Here is a 15,128-nt window from a genome sequence, read left to right on the forward strand (position 1 = left end):
GACCTTGTGCTCCAAAAGATTTGTCAAGTGTGTTTCAAGCTATTTGTGACGAGTTACCATTACCAATGTAATGAATGTAACTATCTTCCAATCCAAGAGCAATGAGAGCAAGAGCTTTCTCATCCTTGGTTTGCCATGAGATTTCCCCTTCTCTACTGTTGGGCTTAGGTATAGATCCATTGACGATGCCCCAAACACCATCTTTCATCAACAAAAACTTCATTTTGACTTGCCATGTGTGGAAGTCATGGCCATTGAATTTTTTAATGAGGATTTGAGATGAACATCTCCATGAGAAGGTCTTACCAAACAATGGCAGTGTCTAGTCTCATGAGAAATAGGAGAGTTCAAAAACTAGAAGGCATCATCACCATACAAGTGCATGTTGTTACTTAGAAATTCCCCAAACCCTAAAGCTCTAGCATGATGATAGTAGTAGGTTCTAGTTTTTACCCGCATCCTTGGCTTTCTGAATTTTCTTGTGCTTTTGAGGGATTTTCTCACATATGATTCATTTGAGGATTCTGCATCACTTTCCGTCATGATAATGTTGAAGAGGATTTTAAATTGTGATGTTTATTATTACATCATCACAATACCATATGATAGTGAAGTACAAAATCATATTGGATTAGCTCAAACCTTATTCATTCATATGAAGGCTGTCCCTAAAACAGAGTTGACTTTGAGTGTTTCATTGAAGCTTCAACTACATAACCCTGGTCTTTTGCTGATTGCGGGCTGAATACTCAACCATTTCACAAACTTTTTGGTGCAAAAGAAAGCTAAGAGGCGGCGCTTTCAGCGTGTAGCTGCCCGAGGGTTCAATCGCCAGCATCGCGTCGCCATTACGCCTGCAAATCGGCGGCTTTTTTTTGCAAAAAAAAAAAAAAACGGCTACAGCAGGAGACATGGTCCATGGTTTACTAATTCCTTTGGTGAGCACTTTAGCAATGATATGAAGCTTATACATATTGAATTTCATAAGCATTGATGCACTGTAGCTGCTGCTTCAAGTCATTCATCAGTTTTCAAAGTGTCTGGAGTGTTGAGGCTCATATCAGTGATTTACTCACTTGTTTTGGATGGTGTTGAGCTCAATAGCTTAGCAAATCACTGCTATTCATTGTGTTCAAAGCATTTTAAGTGAATCATTTGGGAAGACCTTCAATGAAACACTCCAAGTCAACTCTGTTTTAGGGACAGCCTTCATATGAATGGATAAGGTTTGAGCTAATCCAATATGATTTTGTACTTCACTATCATATGGTATTGTGATGATGTAATAATAAACATCACAATTTAAAATCCTCTTCAACATTATCATGACGGAAAGTGATGCAGAATCCTCAAATGAATCATATGTGAGAAAATCCCTCAAAAGCACAAGAAAATTCAGAAAGCCAAGGATGCGGGTAAAAACTAGAACCTACTACTATCATCATGCTAGAGCTTTAGGGTTTGGGGAATTTCTAAGTAACAACATGCACTTGTATGGTGATGGTGCCTTCTAGTTTTTGAACTCTCCTATTTCTCATGAGACTAGACACTGCCATTGTTTGGTAAGACCTTCTCATGGAGATGTCATCTCAAATCCTCGTTAAAAAATTCAATGGCCATGACTTCCACACATGGCAAGTCAAAATGAAGTTTTTGTTGATGAAAGATGGTGTTTGGGGCATCGTCAATGGATCTATACCTAAGCCCAACACTAGAGAAGGGGAAATCTCATGGCAAACCAAGGATGAGAAAGCTCTTGCTCTCATTGCTCTTGGATTGGAAGATAGTTACATTCATTACATTGGTAATGGTAACTCGTCACAAATAGCTTGGAACACACTTGACAAATCTTTTGGAGCACAAGGTCTACACAGTAAAATCAGTTTAAAGGTTGACTTTTACAGCTTGGAGCTAAAAATGGAAGAGACACTTGCGTCTCATATCAACAAAATGAAGAGCATAATGGCTCAACTAGAAGCCATAAATGAAACAGTCAAAGAAAGTGATGCCATTGCTATACTTCTCAAATCTATGCCTCCTGAATATGACACCATAATGCCCACTTTGAAGTATATGCATGATCCCACTTTAGAAGGCATTGAAAGTGTCCTTCTAGAAGAAGAAAAGAAACTTAAAGGAAGGGCCACCACAGAATTTATGACTCCTGCATATCTTGTTCAAAAACAAAATGGTAAAGCTCTTCAATGCTCACACTGTGGAAGAATGGGACACACCATAAAGAACTGCTACCACAAAGACAAACCAAAGCGTCAATGCACCATTTGTGGAAAGCCAGGACATCTAGCAGACAAATGCTACAACAAAGTGGAAGCAAACATTGCTAGCACTTCAACCAATGCAGCCAACACTACTACCACTGAACAATGTAATCATATATCCACCTCTTATGATGATGAAGAGGTACCTGATGATGAATGGGCTTTCTAAAGCCATGATGATGCACTCCTTTACTCAAGATGTATGTTCACCTCTGACCACCGATGATGTAGGTCATGTGATATGATGTATGCTCACAGTTCTCCTACGTTGGCCATGTAGCCCACAAGGGGGGATTGATGGGAGTTGGGTTTCCATGCTCAACACATGATGGTGCACATGAGGCACAATGTTCATGGATATGGAGTATTGGAGAGACATGTTTTCATGTTTATGTTTTTTCAGTTTTTAGAGCTATGCTCCCTATGAGCTATGCTATCTCTTTCATGCAATGTAGAGCTATGCTCCCTATGAGCCATGCTATTTTCTTTTATGCAATGTATTGGTCAAGGAAGGGTATTACACTATGACATGCCTTGATCAAGGAAGGGTGTTAGAAGGAATGATCCAAAGTCATGTCAAATGAACTAAGGTTGAAGGGTACTTCATGGCCTAAGGTTAAAGGCAATGTAAAAGCTAGAGGATCAAGTAAACGAGGTAGATTCTGTCATGACATAACTGATGATGTATGTAGTACCTCTTGTGTGTGTGAAAGGACAATGACCTTTGGCCACAGTGGGTTAGGCGATCAGCTTCCACATTTACATATGGGCAAGAGATTGTGGAGTATACAGATGCATATACATATCTTGGGGTAGTATTCAGTGGGCCAGTGTTTTCGATGAGGAGAGCAGCAGAGACTAGATTGACTAGAGCACATGCAGCCCTGGGTGGTTTGGAGAGGATGTGTTCGCAGGTTCAGTTTCAGGAACCTCGAACGAAACTTTGGCTTTTTGATACTCTAGTGACATCAGCTATGCTTTATGGAGTGCAGATATGGGGACCTTCAGTGGGCCATCATAGCGCAGGCGGGTGGAGAGGTATGGAGAGGCCTTTGGTATCTATGATTGCTAGGATTATAAGAGCCAAGGCCGTGGTACCTCATGAGATTATTCGAGCAGAGCTGGCGGCTGCCCCTCTGGTGATTGAGGCTCTTACGAGATCAGTCTCCTACATACATGGCTTGTGGGATCTCACCCGAGACAGATATGCACGCCTCGCCCTGGAGTCCTCCCGACAGTTAGCTTTACAGGGAGACACGGCTTGTTGGTATGGACAGATGACATCTTGGTTCCAGGCACATGGTTTTAGCATGGACAGATTGCCTCCCTTCCAGTATTCTCTAGAGGCACCCTCTCTCACTCTCACACGGACAGAGATTACCAGACTCATCCGTCAGGATTTAGTTCAGCTGGACATTAGGAGGACATGGATACAGCCGACTGAGGAGCTGGGCACGAAGATGGCTTTCTACAGAGAGCATTTTCTTCAGCTCACAGCAGATGGTTTTGTGATCAGACCCAGTTACATGGATGTACACTTGTCTCATGCAGTACGATGTGCTATTGGTCAGATTCGCACATCCTCACACCAGCTTGAGATTGAGATTGGCCGATATAGAGGTATACCAGCTGAGGCCAGGATATGCCGAGTATGCCATGGGGAGCCAGAGACAGAGCTGCATTATATATGCCATTGTACTGCATACTATGAGATACGTGGTCGTTTCCACTGTTTATTCAGAGAGGGTTTTGGACCTCTTTCCAGAGTCATGGGGTACCAGGACCAGAGGTGTTTGGGATTGTTCTTGCTTGAGCTGCGGAGACATAGAGATAGCCTGCTTAGGCACACAGAGAGCCAGACTCAGAGGCACATTACAGATTTCTTTAGTCCAGCCATCACTGTGCCAGATGGACCACAGCAGCAGCAGGACATGGATACCGCCCACACCAGGGGTACACTGATTGATCGTGCGATTGAGCTTGGGTGGTTCAGACGCCCACGACCACGGAGGGGGGCATCCCAGCATAGACGGAGGTTGCAGCGGCAGATTCGGATTATTCTTGCGAGGCATGCGGGACACCCAGTCAGGGTGCTGACCACAGAGGATATTGAGGAGATTCGCCAGTGTCCGATGCGGCACATACTATGAGATGGAGGCACCTCCATAGTGTACCCCTCCGTCCCACATGATATTGTATCCCTTCACTATATTCCACTCACCTCCATAGCGTACCCCCCCCCTCGCTATATTCCAGTTCCAGTTTCATTTTCTAGGTACCAGTAGTATCATCTTTATTTTTCATTTTTCTGGGTTTTTTTATCCAGACATTGTATCAGATCCACCATGATGTAACTTTTGGTCTCATAGGTCATTATGGCCTTTTGAAGACGTTAATATAACATTTCATTTCATTTCATTTCTCTCTCTCTCTCTCTCTCTCTCTCTCTCCCCCTCTGATCTGTCCCATAGGTCGGATTCGGCCTCCCGTGGACGTTAATATAACTTTCTTTCTTTCTTTCTTTCTCTCTCTCTCTCTGCTTCGCTATTCGCCCCCCCCCCTCTCTCTCTCTCTTCGCTGTTCGCCCGTCGCTTCTCTGTTGTTCGCTGTTCGCCTGGGCTGGCTCGCTCTCTCTCTCTCTCTCTCTCTCTCTCTCTCTCTCTCTCTCTCTCTCTCTCTCTCTCTCTCTCTTCACTGTTCGCCCGCCTCTCTCTCTCTCTCTCTCTCTCTCTCTCTCTCTCTTCGTCTCTCTCCTGCCTGGGTTGGCTCGCAGTGTCACCAGGCACATTTCCAGGATCCCTGCACGAAGGGGTGGTTGTTTGACACACTAGTCACCCTTGCTTTGATGTATGCTGCAGCAGTATGGGCACCTGGGTCGCCACCTCCACATGATCTCAGATAGAGAGGCCTCAGATTCTCATGCTCTCACGTGGCAACCCTCCGTCCCACATGACATTGTCCGGACGGAGTTTGCTGCACCTCCCATGCTAGTAGAGGCCCTCTTCCAGACGATTTGCTTCATATAGAGGATCAGAGATATGCCATCAGATCGACATAGAGCTTTTGAGGCGTCCAGGCAGCTTGCAGAGAGTGGAGATAGGAGATCATGGTATTCACAGATGATACAGTGGCTCACTCAGCATGGTCTTGACATAGATCACCTGCCACCTCACCACACATCCAGCTTTCTTACAGTGAGAGGAACAGAGTCCTTCGGCAGGACTTATGGCAGCGATACACTCAAGAGACTTGGATTACACCGAGTCAGTCTGTACTGTCGAGATGCTATACCACAGAGATCAGTTTATGCGTATCTCAGCGGATGGATTCATACAGAGACCTGGATACATGGATGTGTACATGCCTCACAGTGCCTAAGTGGGGATTGGCCAGCTCAGAGTTTCATCACACCAGCTTGAGATCGAGGGCAGCACGGATCCCCAGAGCAGAGAGGATGTGAGAGTGAGGAGGAGGTTGAGAGTGAGGAACATTATGTATGTAGATGCAGAGCATATAGTGTCATTAGAGAGAGATACACCACCATCTTCAGTGGACATCCCTCAGTCCGCCAGATCATGGAGTCCGCAAACCAGCGCAGATTTGGCTAGTTCTTGTTAGAGACACAGCGCCACAGAGAGACACTGCTACGGACTCATACCACAGGGAGAGGTGGGCGATAGCTCTAGCTCACTGATTTCTTCCAGAGATCTATCCCAGTGCTTATTCTGACACAGGAGGGGGTTACACTTCAGCGCACTGCGGAGACCGAGAGCGCCAAGCTACCAGACTCCCAGACTACATCATAGGGAGATTCCAAAGATACGGGCTCGACATCAGCACCATATCCAGGAGCGGCTAGCTCACTTACACTCACAGTTGGAGATATGCTCCGAGGTATTTTTGCCTCGCCATCGCCTATGTATCACATATTACACCCCCCATTATGGTACTGGTTGGAGCTAGACAGATCTGCATTGCATTCTTGTGCATATAGGTTGCATATTGAGTCTCTAGCAGTAGTGCTCCATCCATCACACCCCCCCACTAGCTCAGTACTTTCATAGTTTATTTCATGTTCATTTTGTCCTTTTTTTTTCTGGACATCCAGAAGACATTGACAGTTGTACATTGATTTGTCTCATAGGTCGAGTTCGGCCTCTAGTAGACGTTAATACAGCTTTCTTTCTTTCTCTCTCTCTCTCTCTCTCTCTCTCTCCTCCCCCTTTTGTTTTCGTAATGGTTGGTTGATTAGATTGTGAAAATGTAATACAAAGCAAAGGTCACATGACCTGCTATACAAACATGTACATAGAGGCCATCAAACCGCACACACTAAAAGGCCACATGAGACATGCCCACCGTACGAAGAACATGTAATCAGGGGTTAGGTTGCGCCTTGCTGGACATGACCTTTCACCCTTGATTCTGAATCAAAGATGAAAGCATTTCGCATGAGCCAATTATGCGAAAGACCCAACCATCAAAAGAAAACAAAGAAGACCTCATGTTGCTGATTGTTCCCCCTTGGCTGATCATGTCCAAGCACCCACTGCCTGGGTGACAAAGTGTGTCCAGTCGCCATTTGCCACACTGAAGAGATGAACTCCCATATCTGGCGAGCCACCGGGCAAGAAATAAACTTGTGCCGACCAAATTCTGGACAAGTATGGCAGAAGAACTAGTTGCCATTTGAAAGTCTCCGATGCCGAAGGGCAGTGGCCAAAGGTAGGCCCCCAACCATGACTCGCCAAATAAAAACTTTGCCTTGAAAAGGAAGCTTGGAATGCCAACCACATAATAGGACTCTCTCTCTCTCTCTCTCTCTCTGTGTGTGTGTGTGCAAATCGGGCTTTTTTCTCTTTTTACCAAGCTTAGCTATTCTTCCAAAAGCTGTAATCATTTTGTCGCCGGTCGCTTAAGATCTCTCTCTCTCTCTCTCTCTCTCTTTGTCTCTTTGATAGTACAAACAATACTCCATATTGCATGCTTTACAAAATCCTTGCTCCTCAATTGTACACATGCTGAAGCTCTCTCGCACTTGATAAAGAAAACGAAGCTTTTTTTATTATCCTTTTTCTCTTATATTTACAGGCTTTCTATAGGCTTCAAAAAAGTATACGACTTCAAAAAGCCTTTAGTTAAAAATAACTAAAGCTCTCATAGCTTCCTAAAAATCTCTCGAGAAAAATACTTCAGATATCATTTACAAAGAACCATGATGACATACGATGTAGAAATGAACGGGAGTCCGCTGAGATCCCAAAAAACCTGATACCCAACCCAATGCCGATGTGACGATATCAAACGGAAAAGAGCAAAGCTGATGTAGATGAATATGGGCACACGCACACGTTTCCGGCCGAACATGTGTCAAAAAGCCGAGCAAAAAATTCCCTTCCCAATGTGAAGGGATCGCTCTTCTCTTTGGTTAGGAAAGAGGGAGGAATTGCGTGAACACTTGGTTCAAGTGCTGAGACAATTGTTGTCCAAGTTTTTCTACGCTTAGAGAGACCTCCAAGTGATCATGGAGGGAATGGAATGTCTTCTGCAATTTGTGATATGCACCTTTTGAGGGCCACGGGCTCGGCTTGTTGCTGTTGGCTTAAAGCATTTATTTCCAGTTGTTGCTGTTGCTTGAATTCATTGATTTCAAGCAGCGGATTGGCTTGCACTTGATGACGTGTGGGTGAAGAGTAGGAGCTTGAAGCTCCTGAGAATCTATTAAGCAGCTTGAAGAAGATGCCGAGCTATGCTTTGATACCTACGATGTATACTGAATACGCTTTGATACCTATGATGTATACTGAATATGTACAAGATCAAGCTTACAGGAGAGGTTGAGACACTTGAAGGAATTCCAAAGGAAGATCCAAAACCCAATTGAACGAAAAAAAGCTCAAGTCATACTGAAAAAGAAATGCTAACAAGATCAATTGGATGGCCATAATGTATGACCAAATCTAATCACCCAGCTGAGGTAAAATTTGGAGCCAGGCTCATCGGAAGAATGCAAAGTAGAAAAGGAAGATTTATCAATGCTTTTTTATGTGCATAGTATTTTTAATCTCTGACTTGATGGACTGGTTTGAGCAGGTCTCAAAACTTCCAGCGGATCAAGGGTTGAGCTATAATGAGAAAGCGGAGGAAGGAGTTTTGCCTGCATATTTTCACAATATTGGGGTCTTGGAGTTCCAAGATAATTGGGGAAGAGTCTGGTATGAGTCACAGTAACCTGTTTAATTGCCTAGTGCCTTTGACTATGAGCACGCTTTGTTAAGTAAGTTTTGTATCCTTTTATATTTGTGTGAATCTTCACAGTGAATCTGACTTAGTTATGTTTTTTTGGGCAGGGCGGATTTGGGCACTGCTGATCCACTGGCATTGGATGTTTTCATTAATTCTCTTGCTGCTGTGAGCTCAGAGTATGATTCTGGTTCCTTCCCTTGATGATATTTTGCTTGTTTGTTGGGGGCTCTACTCTTTTAAGGGATTCAACGGCAACTCCTTTAGAAATGATTGACTGTAGATGGCCATCCCTATGCTTTCTGGCAGTTTTATAATGGGTTGTGAATTCTTTTAGAATGGTTGGGACTCTTATGGAATCAAGATCTCACTTTGGTTTTTGTTAAGTTTGGAAAATAACCTGAACTTTCCACTGTGGATGCTTCTTGTGTTCCCTTTGAAGTGCCGCAATCTTGCGCTTGATAACCATCTCCTTGTCCAGGGCTTCATATTTCTTGGCCAAAGTATTACAGGATGGTTAATTATAACATGATGGTTATTTATAGCAGCACTGGGCACTATGTAGTCGAAACATGGAATATTACTATTATAACCTCACTATTGGTCAAAGTTTGACCAAGACTCCGGCCATGCATGTGGCAGAGCATAGATCGGCATGCCGAAGGCCTCTATGGGGCAGACTGGCATGGATGTGCGGGAGTCAGACCTTGGTCCTTGGCTTGGGGGTGGTTCGAAGGATAGAACCTACGGTTGCAAGGCATCATGACCAAATACATCATGCTGCATATCCTACAAAACCTCGTGGGAGGGTGACATGTCTTGGTGTGCATCTGCATGATTATGTATCACGCCAAAATGACTTTGTTGAGTCCTCCTTGCTTGGGTTGGCCAGTATGCAGGATGTGTTTGCACCGTCTTCAATTACCCCTGGGCCCTGGCCCTAGGGCAATCCCTAGCAAAGTGCCTGTGTTGTTGACATACTCAGCACTGGTCATGCTTACGTGCAATCTCTGTAGGTTACTTCAACGAACCGTTAGTCCAGAAAGCAACACAAAGTCCTTAAGAAGCGCACTATCACGAGCAAGCACCATAACCCTGGGGACACTGTCCGCCGAGGTAGTAACCACTTGGGCAGAAGAGGTCAGCAAGGATGCCATAGGGGGCACCTGTAGGACCAGCCCAAAAGCTGATCCAATGGCCTCCAACATCGGCCATACGTGTATGGAAGACCTAGGAATTTGAGTGTAAGAGGAAAGTGGTTCTGGTCTCCTTCAATAGCTGGTGTATGGTAGGAAAAACATCTTTCTCGGGCCCAATGGGAATGGGCTGCCCTTCAGCACCTGTAAGGTTGCTTCCTCAGCATCGAGGTCCACTTGGAAGAAACAAATACCCAATCATGGGCCTGGAGATGGTATGGATGTGACCTGAAGATTTTTGCAATGAGGGTCGCCTTGGTGTCTTTTTCAATCTTGGCAAAGATGGTCACAAGTTTGGCTTCTGTAATATTAATGGTTCGCCCGGTGGTGGGGTTGGGGGGGGGGATTATCCATGATGCTTATCTGAACGAAAAAAGGTCGATTTGAACACTAGGAAAAAACTTTCCAATTCTGAGGCTAAACAAGAAAAGAAGGGGGGGAAGGCCCAAAACCAAGGCTAGGCAGCAGGCTGAGGTATGGAAGCAAAAGAAGAAGAAGAAGAAGAAGAACGTCGTAGGCAATCCCAAGAGACCAAATATGATCTATCCGAAGAGAGAGAGAGAGAGAGAGAGAGAGAGAGAGAGAGAGAGAGAGAGAGAATTGTATCAACGTCTTCAAAAGGCCAAAATGACTTATGAGACCAAAAGGCTACATCATATCCATGAGGTACATCATCCTGGGTACAAAATAGTAATAAAGAAAGATAACAAAAATCTAGAACTATAAAATCTGATCTAGGTACATGAGCCGAGAGCTCTCATATCATCATGATACATCCCTCATGGGCTGTTGTGACATGGTGCTCAAGGTGGTAAAACTGAGCTGGCGCGAGGTGGTCCTGCGATGATGGGAGATGATGGCCCGGATCCTCTTGTGGTGGCGTGGCCGTGGCCGTAGGTGAGGGCCATGGGGTCTGGGGCGTCGAGCTTTGTATAACTCAGTGGCTCTGTCGAGTGTCACACCTCTCGGCGGAGCTCCTGCACTAGGCTGTGGTCTGGGTATGATGGGTGGATCGGCCCTCGGAGTGCTGGTATGGAAGAAGCCGGTGAGAGCTCTCTGTGCTGGTCCTCGAGCAAGTATAGCTGATTTGGATCTCACTAAGGAGGTCTACGGAGCTCTAGAAGAAAAAGTCCCAGGCATGTTTGATCTGGGAAGTCCATGATCCTGGAAAGTGGTCCAAACCCAGCTCGGAAGAGGTAGTAGAATCTCCCCCGAATCGTATAGTATACAGGGCATCGACATATGTAATGATCCTCTGTCTCGGGCTGTGTGACAGAGCTGGCATATCCCGTCCTCTGGTGCGGCCGCCCTAGGCCCATATCTGGCAATCTCCACTCTCAGCTAGGTGTGGATCTGGCCGATCGCACATCTCACCCCAAAGGATAGTGTGTGTCCATGTAGCGTGGGCGGATGATGAACCCATCCTTTGTCAGTCATAGGAGAGAGAGAGAGAGAGAGGGAGAGAGAGTTGTATTAACGACTTCAAAAGGCCAAAATGACCTATGAGACCAAAAGGTTACATCAAATCCATGAGGTACATCATCTTGGGTACAAAATATTAATAAAGAAAGAAAACAAAAATCCAGAACAATAAAATCTGATCTAGGTACATGAGCAGCGAGCTCATACCACCCTAATATATCCCGCATGGGCCGCTATGACATGGTGCTCAAGGTGGTAAAATTGAGCCGGTGCGAGAAGGTCCTGCGATGATGGGAGATGATGGCTCGGATCCTCCTGTGGTGGCATGGTCGTGGGCGAGGGCCCTAGGGTCTGGGCCGTCGAGCTCTGCATAACTCAGTGGCTCTGTCGAGTGTCACACCTCTCGGCCGAGCTCCTGCACTAACCTGTGGTCTAGGTATGGTGGGTGGATCGGCCCTCGGAGCGCTGGTATGGAAGAAGTCGGTGAGAGCTCTCTGTGCTAGTCCTCGAGCAAGTACAGCTGATCTGGACCTCACTAAGGACTTCGTGTGTCTGTAGAGCTCTAGAAGAAAAAGTCCCAGGCATCTCAAATTCGGGAAGTTCATGATTCTGGAAAGTGGTCCGAACCCAGCTCGGAAGAGGCAGTGGAACCTCCCCCGAATCTCATAGTATACAGGGCATCGGCATATGTAATGATCCTTTGTCTCGGGCTTTGTGTGACAGAGTTGGCATATCCTGTCCTCTGGCGCGGCCGCGCTGGGCCCATATCTGACAGTCTCCACTCTCAGCTGGTGGGACGAGGTGCAAATCTGGCCGATCACACATCTCATCCCAAAAGTTAGGTGTGTGTCCATGTAGCGTGGGCGGATGATGAAGCCATTCTCTGTCAGGCATAGGAGGTGATCTCTATAGAAGGTCATCTTCGTCCCCAATGGACGACTAGGTGAACTCCATGTACTCTGAGTGAGAAGAAGGTGCAATAGAGGGGCTAGTAGAAGTGAGATCAAGCCCCAATCAGGTGGCCGGAAGGGAGGTAGAAGAGAGGCTTTTAGGGGATGGGTTGGCGCTCTTGGTCCTCTTGGGCGGGTAGGGGGCGTGCTTGGAATCTGTGACACACCTCACTTGGAGGGAGAGAGAGAGAGTTGTGTTAACGTCTACAAAAGGCCAAAACGACCTATGATGTCCATGAAATACATCATCATGGGTACTAAAAATAAAAATCAAAGAAAGTAATAAGAGCGGAAATGTCAAATATGATCCCAAAATGCGTAGCTCAATGGCTTTGTCTAGTGTCACTCCTCTTGGTTGAGCTCCTGCATTAGCCTGAAGGTCGGGTGTAGTGGGTGAATCTGCCCTCGTCACTCTAGTCTTTGGAAGAAGTCGGTGAGAGCTCTTTGTACTGGTCCTCTGACGGGTATTGCTGGTCTAAGCCGCAAAAGGGACTCCCTGTGTCTGGAGCTCTAGAAGGAAAAGTCCCAAGCGTCTTTGGTTTGGGAAATCCACGATCCTGGAAAGTGGTCGAAATCCATCTCGGAAGAGGCAGTGGAACCTCCCCCTAATCTCATAGTATACTGGGCATCTGCATACATAGTGGGCCTCTGTCTCAGCCTCTGTGTGACAAAGCTGACATATCCTGTCCTCTGGTGCAACTGCCCTCGGCCCATATTTACCTGTCTCCACTCTCAACTGATGGGATGAGATGTGGATCTGTCCAATCGCACATCGCACCCCAAATGACAGATGTGAATCCATGTAGTGTGGGCATGTCATGAAGCCGTCCTCTGTTAGGTGAAGAAAATGGTCCCTATAAAAGGCCATCTTCGTCCCAAGGGGCTGCACGGGTGGGTGCCAAGTCCTCTGAGTATCGAGTCTCACTCCTAATGACCTTGATCAGCACTGTGCGGCTAAGAACAAAGAAGGGCGCCTATATGCTATACTGGAATGAAGGGAGTGCCTCCATCTGCATGCCATGCATACCAAACCAAGTTGTTAGATTATCGTAATACCACTACGGGCATTACCACAAGAGGGGACGGCCTCTGGCTCACCACCCAGCCATAGAGGAAGAATGAGGATTGCCCCTCATCCCCCAGGCTATATAGTGTGTGGCCTGCCGTCCACACTAGCTTGGCCGCCCATGACTCCGCATGGGCGTCCTCTCCCACTGAACCCCGGATGGCCTCGTCCTTGGCCATCCGGTCTGCCGTTGGTCACCACAGGCGTTACAGCCTACGTGACATTACCCCCTCCTTAAGAAGAGTTTTCGTCCTCGAAAACAAACTGGGGAAACCTTTTGGAAATTGCACTACAGCGTTCCCAGGTAGCTACCTCCTCATCCTTATCTGTCCATTTAACAAGTACCTCTTGGTACACTTTATGTCGGGTTTGTCTGTCACGATACTCTAGAATCTTTTCAGGTTTATGTGGTATCTTTGGTGGCTCTAACAAGTCCACCATAATCTTGAGTAGTCTAGAATAAAAGTTATAAAAAAGGGATAGAGGTATTGCCTTCATAATTGAGGAGTCACGACATCTTGTTGAGTCTCAATGCTACGATGTAATCTTCTTGTGAGAATTATGAAGGGAAAACACTTGATGGAATCATTCCCCTTTCCTTACATAAGGAATGTTTCAATCAGATTGAGGAGAGCTGACAGGATAGCCATGCGTTAGGGTAGGTGATATGAGGCCACATGCATCTGGTCGTGGATAGGACTCTTACACTCCTTGTCGTGCAATAGCTTCACCTTCTCGTGAACAACAAAAGATAGGATTGTGCACAATTTGTAATGGTAACCATAGATGGTTTGAATGTCCTAAACGATCCAATGCTTCTCAAAACCGTAATGTGTGGAATCTTCAATTTGAGAAGACTGTTCGGATAATTCAAAAGGAAAACATGCAGTAGCTCATGCACTTCATGTTAGTCCTAACCTTGACATAGATATGGCAAACTTTATTGAGTCAATTGATGACAACATCGAGGATTCTTTCAACATGACTTTAGAAGAACAGCAAGATCATGTTGAAAAGACCTTGGATTCTTTATCTCAAGATGATGAGTCGTTAACGATGGACTTCTTTGAAGATACAGGGATTACAAAAGCGGATATAACACTTGTTTCAACCTTACCCACATGGGATGACACAATCGCTATCAAGTAAGAGGATAAAGTTTCCAACACTGCAGAGAATTTCAAGCATTCTTCTAACAACTTGGATGAGTACTTTACTACTATGAAGCGGAACACTTCAATAGATACTATTCAAGTATCATCGAGAGAATTCATGGTTGAACCTTCAGATTCTTCTACATCGCAATATAGCCAAGTCAACTTCAAGCCTAACATTTGGAAGTAGACAAAGAAGAAGACATTAAAGAATTATGCTACAACCATGCGCTTAATGGGTTAAACCTTTTGTGCCAAGGAAACCGTCCTCACAGATGAATCGATGATCTAGCCCAACAACTAGGAGACAATTGAGCCAAAGTTTTGGATTTTGGGCCACATCTTCGAATGCCTTAATGTTTTGGCTATTGGGCCAAATATTCCAATGAGACAGAGTTTCTATTTATCCAAAACTTTGGCTATGAACCATATCCTCCAATGGACAAGAAAGTTTTGGCTAATGGGCCAAATCTTCCAATGAGCCAGAGTTTTGGCTTTTGAGCCAAATCTTCCAATCGCTTGAATTTTTGGCTATGGGGCCAAATCTTCCAATGGCCCAGAGAGTTATGGCCCACAACCATGGGCATAATGCGTCAAACCTTTTGTTCCAAGAAATCGGTCCTCACACAGATGATCTAGCCCAATAACCAAGAGTCAATTGAGCCAAAGTTTTGGCTTTTAAACGAAATCTTTCAATGGCTTAAAGTTTTGGCTTTTGAGCCAAATCTTCCAATGGCTTAAAGTTTTGGCTATTGGGCCAAATATTCCAATGAGACAGAGCTTCTATTTATCCAAAACTTTGGCTATGAACCATATCC

General features: G+C 45.4%; 1 protein-coding gene across 3 annotated transcripts in view; it reads left to right on the top strand.

The window, feature by feature from the left end:
• The window catches only part of LOC147639149 (uncharacterized), a 39,069-nt gene that overhangs the window by 8,439 nt on the left and 15,502 nt on the right, over positions 1 to 15,128 (top strand). For all 3 annotated transcript variants that reach the window (XM_086787763.1, XM_086787779.1, XM_086787772.1), the window contains exons 6-7: positions 8,373 to 8,494; positions 8,630 to 8,701. In XM_086787763.1, coding sequence (XP_086643889.1) covers positions 8,373 to 8,494; positions 8,630 to 8,701 — 194 coding nt within the window. The remainder of the gene's footprint in view (positions 1 to 8,372; positions 8,495 to 8,629; positions 8,702 to 15,128) is intronic.

This window comes from Cibotium barometz, chromosome 4 (genome assembly GCF_041138505.1).
Source record: "Cibotium barometz isolate CiBa-2024 chromosome 4, ASM4113850v1, whole genome shotgun sequence".
NCBI lineage: Eukaryota > Viridiplantae > Streptophyta > Polypodiopsida > Cyatheales > Cibotiaceae > Cibotium > Cibotium barometz.